We start from the raw sequence: 17,788 nt of genomic DNA on the forward strand, positions 1-17,788 counted from the left end.
TATACTGACCTGCTAACACTGACAGTAAAGCTGTCACATTATACTGACCTGCTAACACTGACAGTAAAGCTGTCACATTATACTGACCTGCTAACACTGCCAGTAAAACTGTCACATTATACTGACCTGCTAACACTGCCAGTAAAACTGTCACATTATACCGACCTGCTAACACTGCCAGTAAAACTGTCACATTATACTGACCTGCTAACACTGCCAGTAAAACTGTCACATTATACTGACCTGCTAACACTGCCAGTAAAACTGTCACATTATACTGACCTGCTAACACTGCCAGTAAAACTGTCACATTATACTGACCTGCTAACACTGCCAGTAAAACTGTCACATTATACTGACCTGACCTGCTAACACTGCCAGTAAAACTGTCACATTATACTGACCTGCTAACACTGACAGTAAAACTGTCACATTATACTGACCTGCTAACACTGCCAGTAAAACTGTCACATTATACTGACCTGCTAACACTGCCAGTAAAACTGTCACATTATACTGACCTGCTAACACTGCCAGTAAAACTGTCACATTATACTGACCTGCTAACACTGCCAGTAAAACTGTCACATTATACTGACCTGCTAACACTGACAGTAAAGCTGTCACATTATACTGACCTGCTAACACTGCAGGTAAAACTGTCACATTATACTGACCTGCTAACACTGACAGTAAAGCTGTCACATTATACTGACCTGCTAACACTGCCAGTAAAACTGTCACATTATACTGACCTGCTAACACTGACAGTAAAACTGTCACATTATACTGACCTGCTAACACTGCCAGTAAAACTGTCACATTATACTGACCTGCTAACACTGCCAGTAAAACTGTCACATTATACTGACCTGCTAACACTGACAGTAAAGCTGTCACATTATACTGACCTGCTAACACTGACAGTAAAACTGTCACATTATACTGACCTGCTAACACTGCCAGTAAAACTGTCACATTATACTGACCTGCTAACACTGCCAGTAAAACTGTCACATTATACTGACCTGCTAACACTGACAGTAAAACTGTCACATTATACTGACCTGCTAACACTGACAGTAAAGCTGTCACATTATACTGACCTGCTAACACTGCCAGTAAAACTGTCACATTATACTGACCTGCTAACACTGACAGTAAAGCTGTCACATTATACTGACCTGCTAACACTGACAGTAAAACTGTCACATTATACTGACCTGCTAACACTGACAGTAAAGCTGTCACATTATACTGACCTGCTAACACTGACAGTAAAGCTGTCACATTATACTGACCTGCTAACACTGACAGTAAAACTGTCACATTATACTGACCTGCTAACACTGACAGTAAAGCTGTCACATTATACTGACCTGCTAACACTGACAGTAAAGCTGTCACATTATACTGACCTGCTAACACTGCCAGTAAAACACTGCTGCCAGTAAAACTGTCACATTATACTGACCTGCTAACACTGACAGTAAAGCTGTCACATTATACTGACCTGCTAACACTGACAGTAAAACTGTCACATTATACTGACCTGCTAACACTGACAGTAAAGCTGTCACATTATACTGACCTGCTAACACTGACAGTAAAACTGTCACATTATACTGACCTGCTAACACTGACAGTAAAGCTGTCACATTATACTGACCTGCTAACACTGACAGTAAAACTGTCACATTATACTGACCTGCTAACACTGACAGTAAAGCGGTCACATTATACTGACCTGCTAACACTGACAGTAAAACTGTCACATTATACTGACCTGCTAACACTGCCAGTAAAACTGTCACATTATACGGACAGTAAAATTGTCACATTATACTTACGTCCCTGTTTGTTTACCGCTATCTTTTTCGCCGGTTAACTGACATTAGCTGGCAGTCTAGTGAGAAATTAATCTGGATCTAATTTGCTAGTCTTAGACATGCCGCGTAACTGCTTCCTGTCTTTGCCTGCAGTCTAGGTATCTAGAAAAGTTGATTCTTGTTGGCTTGACTATATGTCCTTTCAACTTGCTGGAGACCAGCTGGGGAGACAACCTTAGTAGACTATGGTGATATCTACACCTCCATGGTGGAATCTCCAGGGTTACACAGGCAATACACATAGCTAGTTAGATACAAACAAGTATTAGCTAGCGACTTACCGTGAATGAAGTGCTTCGAAACACACAAATGTATTGAGTAACCGGAGCCCACAGCTTTCCATCATCATTGCGTCGTATAGCCTGAAACCATGAGGTTCGTCTAACCTGGTCCTCGGGCAGTTGATGAAACTTAATTTGGAGGTCATTTCTCCTACTATTGTTCAAACAAAACGGTACGCAGCAGCTTGTCGGCATCTATGAAAGCAGGGTTAGTCAGCTATCCTTTAGCTAGCTGAAGAAAGTCCATTGGAAATGGCTCTTTGGCTGATAATCGTGACAGACTGTCGCATGGAATATATATCTGTTCACGCTAACATTTTTACGGTTAGAATCAGTGTTTTTTTTAGGTTTGATGTAGATGGTTGATTTAAAAGACGACATGAAAGTATCTTAAAAATGACCAACCAATCATGTACAAAATGTTCATAGAATGATCAAAAAATAATCATTCAGACATTGTTGGGTTATGAGTAAAGTAGGAAAATTAACATGGAAGTGAAGGAAGTAACCTAAGAAATGTAACATGGAAGTAACCTAAGAAATGTAACATGGGAGTGAAGGGAGTGAAGGAAGTAACCTAAGAAATGTAACATGGGAGTAACCTAAGAAATGTAACATGGGAGTGAAGGAAGTAACCTAAGAAATGTAACATGGAAGTAACCTAAGAAATGTAACATGGGAGTAACCTAAGAAATGTAACATGGGAGTAACCTAAGAAATGTAACATGGGAGTGAAGGGAGTAACCTAAGAAATGTAACATGGAAGTAACCTAAGAAATGTAACATGGGAGTAACCTAAGAAATGTAACATGGGAGTAACCTAAGAAATGTAACATGGGAGTAACCTAAGAAATGTAACATGGAAGTAACCTAAGAAATGTAACATGGGAGTAACCTAAGAAATGTAACATGGGAGTAACCTAAGAAATGTAACATGGAAGTAACCTAAGAAATGTAACATGGGAGTAACCTAAGAAATGTAACATGGGAGTAACCTAAGGAATGTAACATGGGAGTGAAGGGAGTAACCTAAGGAATGTAACATGGGAGTGAAGGGAGTAACCTAAGAAATGTAACATGGGAGTGAAGGGAGTAACCTAAGGAATGTAACATGGGAGTGAAGGGAGTAACCTAAGAAATGTAACATGGGAGTAACCTAAGAAATGTAACATGGGAGTAACCTAAGGAATGTAACATGGGAGTGAAGGGAGTAACCTAAGAAATGTAACATGGGAGTGAAGGGAGTAACCTAAGAAATGTAACATGGGAGTGAAGGGAGTAACCTAAGGAATGTAACATGGGAGTGAAGGGAGTAACCTAAGAAATGTAACATGGGAGTGAAGGGAGTAACCTAAGGAATGTAACATGGGAGTGAAGGGAGTAACCTAAGAAATGTAACATGGGAGTGAAGGGAGTAACCTGTGTCTGTACCCTCCTCGGGGGCATGGTCACGGTAAGCCACGCCTCGCCGTGTGTATCTATACGCCGACTCCATTCCAACACAGAGAGATGTTTTTTTTAACATGCTTAATTGCCATTTTTTGGAAGGAAAACTATTTCACTCATAATGTAATTGATGTTGTTCAAACAAAAAGTCTAACTCAAAGTCCTGTGTTATAATATAATATATGCCATTTAGCAGGCGTTTTTATCCAAAGCGACTTACAGCCAGCCATGTGTGCATACATTTGACGTATGAGTGGTACCAGGAATCAAACCCACTACTCTGGTGTTACAAGCACCATGCTCTACCATTGCCTCTCCTATCCCTCCATTGATCCCAGGTGGAGTGTACCTGTTTGCCTGTTACAGATATGAAATATAATACAACAGAGTGGTTGATGTCATAGTCCTGCATAGCTCTAGGCAGCCATCTTGGTCATGGATTCATTCTGGTGTCCTATTTTATTGTATGCTCTACCCCAAACTCTATAGGTGGAGTGTACCTGTACCTGTTTGACCACCGTGCGTCTAACCTGGCGTGGCCTGGGTGGATGGGCGTTATCCATGGTTACGAGATAGAGTTTGTGTTCGGCATGCCACTGGAGAAGAGACTCAACTACACAGCCGAGGAGGAGAAACTGAGCCGACGCATGATGAGATACTGGGCTAACTTCGCACGCACCGGGTAATGGATAGAGAGAGAGAGAGAGAGAGGGAGAGAGAGAGAGAGAGAGAGAGAGAGAGAGAGAGAGGGAGAGAGAGAGAGAGGGGAGGGAGAGAGGGGAGGGAGAGAGAGAGAGGGGAGAGAGAGGGAGAGAGAGGGGAGAGAGAGGGAGAGAGAGGGAGAGAGAGGGAGAGAGAGAGAGGAGAGAGAGAGAGAGAGGGAGGAGAGAGGAGAGAGAGAGAGAGAGAGAGAGGGAGAGAGAGAGAAAAGAGAGAGGGAGAGAGAGAGAGGGAGAGAGAGAGAGGGAGAGGGGAGAGAGAGAGAGAGGGAGAGAGGGAGAGAGGAGAGGGAGAGAGAGGGGGGAGAGGGGAGAGAGAGAGGGGGGGCGAGAGGGGGGAGAGAGAGGGGGAGAGAGAGGGGGCATATCTCTCTTCCTCTGTCTGACTCCTTCCTTCCACCTCTCTCTCCAGTAACCCCAACATCAATTTTGACGGCAGTGTGGATAGCAGGCAGAGGTGGCCGCAGTTCACCAACAGTGAGCAAAAACACGTGGGGTTGAACACAGAATCTCTGAAGATCCACAAGGGCCTGCGGAACCAGCTGTGTGCATTCTGGAACCGCTTTCTGCCACGCCTCCTCAATATCACCGGTAAGGGGTTACACACGCATATTCATTATTGAATTAATTATTGGGCTGCAAGTACATATTCAACTTATTTATACAGAGGGTTCATGAATATTCGGAGGGAGCTCTGTGCAGCTTACTGTCTTTTGCAGAGAAAAATACTCAACTGACTGATAGAACTATAAAAAGAACTGAGACAGGAGAGAGGGGGGGGGGCGGGAGGAGAGAGAGCAGGGGCGAGTGAGGGGGGAGGGGGTGAGATGGTGTAGATTGTTTAGTTTTGCAGTGGAACTTTGTTCATGGTCAGTATTGCGAACTATAGCTAATCGCCTCCCTGCTAAACTGACCCAGAGTCAGATTGGATGAAGAAGTATAGGACAATGATGTCATAGATTTTAGGTTAGCTCTGGCATCTAAATGCCATGCACACATTCTTGGGAACCAGATGTTACATCCAGTGGTTAATTTGTAAATCGGGAGGTGGGGCACAAAAAGTGAGTGCGCGAGGGGGGGGACCTGAGGAGTTCTGAGGTACCAGAATGCATGAGAAAGATAAATCACCTTTATAATAAAGCATTGCATGCATATCATTGCATTTGCGTAGTGGCATAGAGCAGCAGAGTAGAGGCATTTACAGAAGTTGAACAAAAAGTTGTGAAAAATGTGGTCTTTTTTAAACGCATTAGGCCCGGGCTGAAAATCTACTTTTTCACGTAACGTTTTTTTGAGGGGGCAGGAGAATTAACGAAGCGGCAACTCAAATTAACTTTACTCGCTTTTATTATAATTTTTACATTGAAAAAAGTGAATGATTTTTTTTTATGCCACGGGAGGTACAGGATCCGACCAAATAGGTTCAGGAACATAACAGTTCAAAACGTAGAACAGGATCCGGCTCAAATTAAACACTGACCGCATTCCAAATCGCACCCTAATCTCTATAAAGTGCACTACTTTTACCAGGGCCCATAGGGCAGCCTGTTCACTATAAACTCAATAGGGTGCCAGTTGAGACAGGTTAGCAGGAGGAAGAGAATAGAGATGAGCCGGCTCTTGTAGGTGAACGTTGGGAGCCGGCTCGCATATCAGAAGAGCCAAATCTATTTATAAAAAAAATTATATATGAATATTCAAAATATTTAAATTATAGAATTAACTAATTAAAATAACGAAAAAAGGAAATAAAATAATATAGGCCTAAATGCTCAAGCGCGCACACATTCGTTCTGACTGTCTGCTCAGACTAACAGCCTCACCTGTTGTTCCTGTCAATCAGACAAGCAGTGTCAACCAATGAACCGAAGATGCGTGAGGGAGGGCGGAGCCAACTCACTCACAGTCACACACTTAGCAGCCGAGGAGAGAGAGGAAGGACAGCTGTGGAAACAACAGCTGGAAAATGAGTCGGAAGCACAGTAGCATTTGGATTCATTTTAATAATGTACACAATGTTAGAACACAGTATAGAATTTGCAAAACAAAATCTCATATAAAGCCGGTTCTACGCACAACCTACACCGACATATTGGAACTGTTCACCCAACTGTGAAGCTAGCTGTAGCGGAGCTTCCAGAAACTAGCGGGCCTGCGAGTGATAGTGGTGGAGTCAGCACCTCCACACGTGGAGATGTATCCACTCAGTCAAGTAGGCCTTATCTGCCACCTACAGCAACAGTCTTCTATGGACCAGTTAATACCAAAGTCTATGTCTGTAGCAAAACAAGGCTAAATTGATATTGCATTGGCTAAAATGATTGCCATCAATTTCCAGTCATTTTCAATCGTGGAGGACAGCGGTTTTAGAAATTATAGCAATAGTCTAAATCCAATGTACACAATTCCAAGCAGGAAAACCCTTTTAAAATCACTTATTCCACAACTGTACGAGAGAACACAGGCTTCATGTGGAAAGAGGAGCCCCTCCTCCAAAGATCTGCAGATCCTCTGAGCTGGTGGAAGAACAAGGCCGCTGTCTATCCACTCCTTACTAAAGTCATGACAGGGAGACTCTGCATAGTGGCCACATCTGTTCCCTCTGAGAGGGTCTTCTCGAAAACGGGACAAATAATTACTGAGAGAAGAAAGCTCATCAGCCCCTCGAAAGTGAGGCAGCTTGCATTTCTGAATGCAAATCTCTCATAAAAGCAAAATGTGGTCAGCATTGCTGTGTGCTGCTAGTTTATTACATGGCAACAAAGAAGAGAAAGAAAAGAGGGACCAGTTTAATGTTTTAAGTGGGATGCTGCAGTTTTGCACATTGTTATTTATTTTTCTTTGATATGGTGCAATATTCTGTTATACTGTTCAGATTGTATTTGTTTTGAATTGTTACATTTATATGCACTTTGTTTAAATACATTAAAAAGTTGTACTTTAAATGCGAATGTTTAATAGCATTATTTTTCATAACAAACCAATGCATTTTTAAATACATTGTGGTTAAAGTAGAGTATGATTTCATTTAATAAATGAATTAGAATTGTTTTAACACCAACCCTAGTCAAACTATCATCTTTCATTCATAACTCTTATACAGTGGGGAGAACAAGTATTTGATACACTGCCGATTTTGCTGATTTTCCGACTTACAAAGCATGTAGAGGTCTGTAATTTTTATCATAGGTACACTTCAACTGTGAGAGATCTAAAACAAAAATCTCATTGTATGATTTTTAAGTAATTCATTTGCATTTTTTTGCATGACATCAGTCAGTATTCCCTCCGCCTTCATCAGTATTCCCTCCTCTGTCAGTATTCCCTCCTCTGTCAGTATTCCCTCCTCCTTCCTCAGTATTGCCTCCTGTCAGTATTCCCACCTCCTTAGTCAGTATTCCCTCCGCCTTCATCAGTATTCCCTCCGCCTTCATCAGTATTCCCTCCTCCTTTGCCAGTATTCCCTCCTCCTTCATCAGTATTCCCTCCTCCTTCATCAGTATTCCCAACTCCTTCATCAGTATTCCCTCCGCCTTAGTCAGTATTCCCTCTTCCTTAGTCAGGATTCCCTCTTCCTTAGTCAGGATTCCCTCCTCCTTCGTCAGTATTCCCTCCTCCTTCGTCAGTATTCCCTCCTCCTTCGTCAGTATTCCCTCCTCCTTAGTCAGTATTCCCTCCTCCTTAGTCAGTATTCCCTCCTCCTTAGTCAGTATTCCCTCCTCCTTAGTCAGTATTCCCTCCTCCTTAGTCAGTATTCCCTCCTCCTTAGTCAGTATTCCCTCCTCCTTTGTCAGTATTCCCTCCTCCTTTGTCAGTATTCCCTCCTCCTTTGTCAATATTCCCTCCTCCTTCGTCAGTATTCCCTCCGCCTCCGTCAGTATTCCCTACTCCTTAGTCAGTATTCCCTACTCCTTAGTCAGTATTCCCTCCTCCTTAGTCAGTATTCCCTCCTCCTTTGTCAGTATTCCCTCCTCCTTTGCCAGTATTCCCTCCTCCTTAGCCAGTATTCCCTCCTCCTTAGCCAGTATTCCCTCCTCCTTTGTCAGTATTCCCTCCTCCTTCGCCAGTATTCCCTCCTCCTTCATCAGTATTCCCACCTCCTTCATCAGTATTACCTCCACCTTAGTCAGTATTCCCTCCTCCTTCCTCAGTATTCCCTCCGCCTTTGTCAGTATTCCCTCCTCCTTAGTCAGTATTCCCTCCTCCTTAGTCGGTATTCCCTCCTCCTTCGTCAGTATTCCCTCCTCCTTCGTCAGTATTCCCTCCGCCTTCGTCAGTATTCCCTCCGCCTTCGTCAGTATTCCCTCCGCCTTCGTCAGTATTCCCTCCTCCTTTGTCAGTATTCCCTCCTCCTTTGTCAGTATTCCCTCCGCCTCCGTCAGTATTCCCTCCTCCTTCCTCAGTATTCCCTCCGCCTTAGTCAGTATTCCCTCCGCCTTAGTCAGTATTCCCTCCGCCTTTGTCAGTATTCCCTCCTCCTTTGTCAGTATTCCCTCCGCCTCCGTCAGTATTCCCTCCTCCTTCCTCAGTATTCCCTCCGCCTTCGTCAGTATTCCCTCCGCCTTAGTCAGTATTCCCTCCGCCTTAGTCAGTATTCCCTCCGCCTTAGTCAGTATTCCCTCTCCCTCCTCCTTCGTCAGTATTCCCTCCTCCTTAGTCAGTATTCCCACCTCCTTAGTCAGTATTCCCTCCGCCTTAGTCAGTATTCCCTCCGCCTTCTTCAGTATTCCTTCCTCAGTATGCCTTCCTCAGTATTCCCTCCTTCTTAGTCAGTATTCCCTCCGCCTTAGTCAGTATTGCCTCCGCCTTAGTCAGTATTCCCTCCGCCTTAGTCAGTATTCCCTCCGCCTTAGTCAGTATTCCCTCCGCCTTAGTCAGTATTCCCTCCGCCTTAGTCAGTATTCCCTCCGCCTTAGTCAGTATTCCCTCCGCCTTAGTCAGTATTCCCTCCTCCGTCAGTATTCCCTCCTCCTTTGTCAGTATTCCCTCCTCCTTTGTCAGTATTCCCTCCTCCTTCGTCAGTATTCCCTCCGCGTTCTTCAGTACTCCTTCCTCAGTATGCCTTCCTCAGTATTCCCTCCGCCTTAGTCAGTATTCCCTCTCCCTCCTCCTTCGTCAGTATTCCCTCCTCCTTAGTCAGTATTCCCGCCTCCTTACTCAGTATTCCCTCCGCCTTAGTCAGTATTCCCTCCGCCTTCTTCAGTATGCCTTCCTCAGTATGCCTTCCTCAGTATTCCCTCCTTCTTAGTCAGTATTACCTCCGCCTTAGTCAGTATTCCCTCCTTCGTCAGTATTCCCTCCTCCTTCGTCACTATTCCCTCCTCCTTCGTCACTATTCCCTCCGCCTTCGTCACTATTCCCTCCGCCTTCGTCAGTATTCCCTCCGCCTTCGTCACTATTCCCTCCGCCTTCGTCACTATTCCCTCCGCCTTAGTCAGTATTCCCTCCGCCTTAGTCAGTATTCCCTCCGCCTTCTTCAGTATGCCTTCCTCAGTATGCCTTCCTCAGTATTCCCTCCTCCTTAGTCAGTATTCCCTCCGCCTTAGTCAGTATTCCCTCCGCCTTCGTCACTATTCCCTCCGCCTTCGTCACTATTCCCTCCGCCTTCGTCAGTATTCCCTCCGCCTTCGTCAGTATTCCCTCCGCCTTAGTCAGTATTCCCTCCGCCTTAGTCAGTATTCCCTCCGCCTTCTTCAGTATGCCTTCCTCAGTATGCCTTCCTCAGTATTCCCTCCTTCTTAGTCAGTATTCCCTCCGCCTTAGTCAGTATTCCCTCCTCTGTCGTCAGTATTCCCTCCTCTGTCGTCAGTATTCCCTCCGCCTTAGTCAGTATTCCCTCCGCCTTAGTCAGTATTCCCTCCGCCTTTGTCAGTATTCCCTCCTCCTTTGTCAGTATTCCCTCCTCCTTCGTCAGTATTCCCTCCGCGTTCTTCAGTTCTTCCGCCTTCCTCAGTATGCCTTCCTCAGTATTCCCTCCGCCGTAGTCAGTATTCCCTCCTCCTTCCTCAGTATTCCCTCCACCTTCGTCAGTATCCCTCCACCTTAGTCAGTATTCCCTCCGCCTTTGTCAGTATTCCCTCCGCCTTAGTCAGTATTCCCTCCGCCTTAGTCAGTATTCCCTCTCCCTCCTCCTTCGTCAGTATTCCCTCCTCCTTAGTCAGTATTCCCTCCTCCTTAGTCAGTATTCCCTCCTCCTCCTTTCAGTCAGTATTCCCTCCGCCTTAGTCAGTATTCCTCCCCAGTCAGTATTCCTCTTCTTCAGTATTCCTTCCTCAGTATGCCTTCCTCAGTATTCCCTCCTTCTTAGTCAGTATTCCCTCCGCCTTAGTCAGTATTGCCTCCGCCTTAGTCAGTATTCCCTCCTCCGTCGTCAGTATTCCCTCCGCCTTAGTCAGTATTCCCTCCGCCTTAGTCAGTATTCCCTCCGCCTTAGTCAGTATTCCCTCCGCCTTAGTCAGTATTCCCTCCTCCGTCAGTATTCCTTCCTCCTTTGTCAGTATTCCCTTCTCCTTTGTCAGTATTCCCTTCTCCTTTGTCAGTATTCCCTTCTCCTTTGTCAGTATTCCCTCCTCCTTCGTCAGTATTCCCTCCGCGTTCTTAAGTACTCCTTCCTCAGTATGCCTTCCTCAGTATTCCCTCCGCCGTAGTCAGTATTCCCTCTCCCTCCACCTTCGTCAGTATTCCTTCCTCCTTCGTCAGTTTTCCCTCCGCCTTAGTCAGTATTCCCTCTCCCTCCTCCTTCGTCAGTATTCCCTCCTCCTTAGTCAGTATTCCCGCCTCCTTACTCAGTATTCCCTCCGCCTTAGTCAGTATTCCCTCCGCCTTCTTCAGTATGCCTTCCTCAGTATGCCTTCCTCAGTATTCCTTCCTTCTTAGTCAGTATTACCTCCGCCTTAGTCAGTATTCCCTCCTCCTTCGTCAGTATTCCCTCCTCCTTCGTCACTATTCCCTCCGCCTTCGTCACTATTCCCTCCGCCTTCGTCACTATTCCCTCCGCCTTCGTCACTATTCCCTCCGCCTTCGTCAGTATTCCCTCCGCCTTCGTCAGTATTCCCTCCTCCGTCATCAGTAATTCCCTCCGCCTTAGTCAGTATTCCCTCCGCCTTAGTCAGTATTCCCTCCGCCTTCTTCAGTATGCCTTCCTCAGTATGCCTTCCTCAGTATTCCCTCCTCCTTAGTCAGTATTCCCTCCGCCTTAGTCAGTATTCCCTCCGCCTTAGTCAGTATTCCCTCCGCCTTAGTCAGTATTCCCTCCGCCTTAGTCAGTATTCCCTCCGCCTTAGTCAGTATTCCCTCCTCTGTCGTCAGTATTCCCTCCGCCTTAGTCAGTATTCCCTCCGCCTTAGTCAGTATTCCCTCCGCCTTAGTCAGTATTCCCTCCGCCTTAGTCAGTATTCCCTCCGCCTTTGTCAGTATTCCCTCCTCCTTTGTCAGTATTCCCTCCTCCTTCGTCAGTATTCCCTCCGCGTTCTTCAGTACGCCTTCCTCAGTATGCCTTCCTCAGTATTCCCTCCGCCGTAGTCAGTATTCCCTCCCCCTCCACCTTCGTCAGTATTCCCTCTCCCTCCACCTTAGTCAGTATTCCTTCCTCCTTCGTCAGTTTTCCCTCCGCCTTAGTCAGTATTCCCTCTCCCTCCTCCTTCGTCAGTATTCCCTCCTCCTTAGTCAGTATTCCCTCCTCCTTAGTCAGTATTCCCTCCGCCTTAGTCAGTATTCCCTCCGCCTTCTTCAGTATGCCTTCCTCAGTATGCCTTCCTCAGTATTCCCTCCTCCTTAGTCAGTATTCCCTCCTCCTTCGTCAGTATTCCCTCCTCCTTCGTCAGTATTCCCTCCTCCTTCGTCACTATTCCCTCCTCCTTCGTCACTATTCCCTCCTCCTTCGTCACTATTCCCTCTGCCTTAGTCAGTATTCCCTCCGCCTTCTTCAGTATGCCTTCCTCAGTATGCCTTCCTCAGTATTCCCTCCTCTTTAGTCAGTATTCCCTCCTCCTTCGTCAGTATTCCCTCCTCCTTAGTCAGTATTCCCTCCTCCTTCGTCACTATTCCCTCCGCCTTCGTCACTATTCCCTCCGCCTTCGTCACTATTCCCTCCGCCTTCATCACTATTCCCTCCGCCTTCGTCAGTATTCCCTCCCCCGTTGTCAGTATTCCCTCCTCCGTCGTCAGTATTCCCTCCGCCTTAGTCAGTATTCCCTCCGCCTTAGTCAGTATTCCCTCCGCCTTAGTCAGTATTCCCTCCGCCTTAGTCAGTATTCCCTCCGCCTTAGTCAGTATTCCCTCCTCCTTAGTCAGTATTCCCTCCTCCTTAGTCAGTATTCCCACCTCCTTAGTCAGTATTCCCTCCGCCTTAGTCAGTATTCCCTCCGCCTTCTTCAGTATGCCTTCCTCAGTATGCCTTCCTCAGTATTCCCTCCTCCTTAGTCAGTATTCCCTCCGCCTTAGTCAGTATTCCCTCCTCCTTAGTCAGTATTCCCTCCTCCTTAGTCAGTATTCCCGCCTCCTTAGTCAGTATTCCCTCCGCCTTAGTCAGTATTCCCTCCGCCTTCTTCAGTATGCCTCCTCAGTTGCCTTCAGTATTCCCTGCCTTAGTCAGTATTCCCTCCGCCTTAGTCAGTATTCCCTCCGCCTTAGTCAGTATTCCCTCCGCCTTAGTCAGTATTCCCTCCGCCTTAGTCAGTATTCCCTCCGCCTTAGTCAGTATTCCCTCCGCCTTAGTCAGTATTCCCTCCGCCTTAGTCAGTATTCCCTCCTCAGTATTCCCTCCGCCTTAGTCAGTATTCCCTCCGCCTTAGTCAGTATTCCCTCCGCCTTAGTCAGTATTCCCTCCGCCTTTGTCAGTATTCCCTCCTCCTTTGTCAGTATTCCCTCCTCCTTTGTCAGTATTCCCTCCTCCTTTGTCAGTATTCCCTCCTCCTTCGTCAGTATTCCCTCCGCGTTCTTCAGTACGCCTTCCTCAGTATGCCTTCCTCAGTATTCCCTCCGCCGTAGTCAGTATTCCCTCCCCCTCCACCTTCGTCAGTATTCCCTCTCCCTCCATCTTAGTCAGTATTCCTTCCTCCTTCGTCAGTTTTCCCTCCGCCTTAGTCAGTATTCCCTCTCCCTCCTCCTTAGTCAGTATTCCCTCCTCCTTAGTCAGTATTCCCGCCTCCTTAGTCAGTATTCCCTCCTCCTTAGTCAGTATTCCCTCCGCCTTCTTCAGTATGCCTTCCTCAGTATGCCTTCCTCAGTATTCCCTCCTTCTTAGTCAGTATTCCCTCCGCCTTAGTCAGTATTCCCTCCTTCGTCACTATTCCCTCCGCCTTCATCACTATTCCCTCCGCCTTCGTCAGTATTCCCTCCGCCTTCGTCAGTATTCCCTCCGCCTTAGTCAGTATTCCCCTGCCTTAGTCAGTATTCCCCTCCTCAGTATTCCCGTATTCCCTCCGCCTTCGTCAGTATTCCCTCCGCCTTCGTCAGTATTCCCTCCGCCTTAGTCAGTATTCCCTCTGCCTTAGTCAGTATTCCCTCTGCCTTAGTCAGTATTCCCTCCGCCTTAGTCAGTATTCCCTCCGCCTTAGTCAGTATTCCCTCCTCCATCAGTATTCCCTCCTCCTTCTTCAGTACGCCTTCCTCAGTATGCCTTCCTCAGTATTCCCTCCTCCTTAGTCAGTATTCCCTCCGCCTTAGTCAGTATTCCCTCCTCCGTCAGTATTCCCTCCTCCTTTGTCAGTATTCCCTCCTCCTTTGTCAGTATTCCCTCCTCCTTCGTCAGTATTCCCTCCTCCTTTGTCAGTATTCCCTCCTCCTTCGTCAGTATTCCTCCTTTGTCAGTATTCCCGTTCTTCAGTACGCCTTCAGTACGTCAGTATGTATGCCTTCCTCAGTATTCCCTCCCCCTCCACCTATTCCCTCCGCCTTAGTCAGTATTCCCTCCTCCTTAGTCAGTATTCCCTCCGCCTTAGTCAGTATTCCCTCCGCCTTAGTCAGTATTCCCTCCTCCTTTGTCAGTATTCCCTCCTCCTTTGTCAGTATTCCCTCCGCCTTCGTCAGTATGTGTTAATGTTAGAGATCTGTGTGAAACATGTCTGTAATCCTCTGACCCTAACCTATGACCTCTGGTTAGAAAAACAGGGTCTCCCACCCTGGGTTCCCCTCTGACTGATAGTGTGTGATTCCATCTGTGGGTGAGTGGTAACTCTGTCTTTCACTTGTAGTAATATCTCTCTCGCTCCCTTTCTCCTCCCTCGCTTTCTCTTCCTCCCCAGATAACATAGACGAGGCAGAGCGTCAGTGGAAGGTGGAGTTCCATCGCTGGTCCTCCTACATGATGCATTGGAAGAGCCAGTTCGACCATTACAGCAAGCAGGAGCGCTGCACTGACCTCTGAGGAGAGGGGAGAGAGAGAGAGATGCCGACCATATCCTTCCACTTGGCTCTGGTCAAAGTAGTGTACTAGGAAGAGTACTACATAGGGAATAGTGTGTGATTTGGGATTGAGTCTGTGTGGGCCCAAATGTAAAACCTAAAACCACTGATCAACTGTTATGTTAGTCTAGGAATCTGGAGCCATGTAAATCCCTGTGTTCTGGGTTAGAAAAGAACTGCACTGAATGTGTGTGTGTGTGTGTGTGTGTGTGTGTGTGTGTGTGTGTGTGTGTGTGTGTGTGTGTGTGTGTGTGTGTGTGTGTGTGTGTGTGTGTGTGTGTGTGTGTGTGTGTGTGTGTGTGTGTGTGTGTGTGTGTGTTACATGTCCATCTTGTTGATCACTGCTTTGGTATTGGTTTTCAATCCATAGTGTGTTTATGAACTGTGTATGCACTTGTCTGCATATATTCACATATCTCTGTCAATCGTCTATATGTAGCTAAACTAACCCCTCATGTATGCCAGTACACAGTAGGTGTGTTTTAGTGCGTATTACTATATTTTGTGTGCGTGTGTGTGTTTACTGCTGATGTTGTCTCTGTACCAACGGTTGATGTGTTTCTCTCCTCCATCCCCCTCTCCATCTATCCCTCCTCTCTCTTCTATTCCTATCTTGCTTCCTCCCATCATCTTTCTCTCTATTCCTATACATCTCTCTCCCCTTTCTCACTCCCCACTCTTTCCAACTCACTGTCTCTTATCTCTCCATCTCTCTCTCTCTTCCATCCATCTCTCCGTGTCCCCAGAGGATGAACGTTCTCGTTAGTCTAATGGAGGCTGAAGTAATTCACTCAGTGTGTGTCGTGTGTGTGTGTGTGTGTGTGTGTGTGTGTGTGTGTGTGTGTGTGTGTGTGTGTGTGTGTGTGTGTGTGTGTGTGTGTGTGTGTGTGTGTGTGTGTGTGTGTGTGTGTGTAATTCACTTAGAGCGTGTGTGAAACAGCAGGATGCTGCGTCTGCCTTTCACTGGCTATGAGACTGACAGGCCTGGCTGTGCTGTATACTGTGGTGGCTGGGTTTGAAGGAGAGAGAGGGTGGAGAGGGGGGGTGGAGTAGAGAGTGGAAAATGGGGAAGATGAGAGAGATCAGGTAGAGGGGAAGGAGAGAGTGAGAGATGGAGGAACAAAGAGATAGAAAGGGAAGAGGGGTAGAAAAAGAATAAAACAGGGTTCTGTGCTCCTCCTGTCTGTACCACAGTTATTGATCTTCAATTGGACATATGCATAATACCTCTGTGTGGGTTTTGATTCCTCTCTTTCAGTATGTTATTTTACTGTTACACTTGCATGCTTCAGGTTTACACCAACTACTGTGTCAGTATAATGGACTGTTGTGAGTTTGGCTGCTTTCTTGAGGGCTTTGTGATAAGTCTGTCAGCCAGACTGACTGTGTATGTTTACTGTCAGTCTGAACCTCTGTCCACCTCTGTCTGTAGAACTCTACAGCTGTCTGTCTATTCATATGTCTGTCTGTGTCCATCTGTGTGATGGTGTGTGAGACGTCCTCTATTTGTGATGTCACATGTGCGTGATGTCATATTGATTTGAACTCGCATCCGTTGACACTGTGGAAGAAATCAGGATCAGCCTTGTGATTGGTCAGTGGGTCTTCCTGTGAAGCATTGTGATTGGTTTATTTACCTGGCATGTAGAACTCCTATTTAATGACTGGAGTAGAGTAGTCTAGCTTTAAAAATAAAATCAAATATATAATGTATATTGAAAAGAATTGTAAAAAGTGAAAGACTTTCTGTAATTATTTAGATACTGTGTGAGTCCCAAATGGCCTCTATTCCGATAGGGCCCTGGTCAAAGGTAGTGGGCCCTGGTCAAAAGTAGTGCACTATGTAGGGATTAGGATGCTATTTGGGACAAGACCACTTTGTTTGACTGAAAATAATGCATGTGTGTATCACAGGAGGTTGGTGTTAACCTTAATTGGGGAGGACGGGCTCGTGGTCATGACTGGAGCGGAATAGGTGGAATGGTATCAAACACATGGTTTCCATGGTTTCCAGGTATTTGATGCCATTCCATTTGCTTGGTTCCCGACATTATTATGAGCCGTTCTGCCCTCTGCAGCCCCCTATGGTGTGTATGAATGGCTGTGTGCATGAGTGTTCCGATGATGAGTGAGTGACAGCTGCTCAAGCACCTCTTGTCCATTTAAAGAGGACCTGCTTAACCTTTCTCCTCCAATAATATCCCCTGATGCATGTCCCGAGCACCCACCCCCTTTCTCTGTATTCTACTCCAAATGTATGACTGTTATTTTCTGTAGCGATATATTCCCTGATGTACTGATTTGTATTTTGATTATTATTACGATTATTACGACTACTATAGCTTTGAGATTATAGTTGACGTGAGCAATAATATAAAACATATGATGAAAATATATTTGATATTTAAATGCATTATTTATTGTGTGATGATGATGATGGATGGATATTATTACCATTAACAATTAAAGGGAGGCTATACCTGGTGTGTGTGTGTGTGTGTGTGTGTGTGTGTGTGTGTGTGTGTGTGTGTGTGTGTGTGTGTGTGTGACATCCTTTGATTTGAATTGTTGTATATTTTTATCTTATGTTCTATTTATTTCTCTCTTATTTATTTCTCTTTTGTTATATACTTTTTTTTAAAAACAGTATTACTACAGTGTACTAGTACATAGAGTATACTATAATGGTATACACAGTATAGACAGTATACTAGTACTAGAGTATTACTACAATATACTACTATATAGATTATGACCCTGGCCAAGACCCCACTCTCCGAGGGTGTCTCAGGGGTAGTTGGGAATGCAAAAAACACATTTCCAATTAGGACAACTATAAGCACCGACCAAATTATTGGTATGTTTATACAGTATAGTATTTACTGTATACTAGTACTACTACTACTCCTGCATCCTCATTTGTTATGGTCACTAGTACTTTAAATAATACATTAGAATGGCTTTTGATTAATTTTCATGAATGCTAGCTTGTTGTTTGTGAAACTGCAACAAAATAAAGACACCTTGCTGCTGACTAGTCATACTGAGT

The 17,788-nt window shown here is 45.6% G+C and overlaps 1 protein-coding gene across 3 annotated transcripts in view; it reads left to right on the forward strand.

Annotated features, from left to right (window-relative positions):
* The window catches only part of LOC118377309 (acetylcholinesterase-like), a 41,205-nt gene extending 23,432 nt beyond the window's left edge, over window positions 1-17,773 (forward strand). Inside the window, exons 9-11 of one of the 3 annotated variants that reach the window (XM_052497632.1) lie at window positions 4,106-4,298; window positions 4,748-4,926; window positions 6,179-7,215. In XM_052497632.1, coding sequence (XP_052353592.1) covers window positions 4,106-4,298; window positions 4,748-4,926; window positions 6,179-6,321 — 515 coding nt within the window. In that variant the 3' untranslated portion in view covers window positions 6,322-7,215. Of the gene's footprint in view, window positions 1-4,105; window positions 4,299-4,747; window positions 4,927-6,178; window positions 7,222-14,579 lie in introns of those variants that run through there. The other 2 variants (XM_052497633.1, XM_052497634.1) reach the window with 2 other exon arrangements.
* The last annotated feature ends 15 nt before the right edge of the window (window positions 17,774-17,788 follow it).

The sequence above is a fragment of the Oncorhynchus keta genome, chromosome 35, assembly GCF_023373465.1.
Source record: "Oncorhynchus keta strain PuntledgeMale-10-30-2019 chromosome 35, Oket_V2, whole genome shotgun sequence".
Lineage (NCBI taxonomy): Eukaryota > Metazoa > Chordata > Actinopteri > Salmoniformes > Salmonidae > Oncorhynchus > Oncorhynchus keta.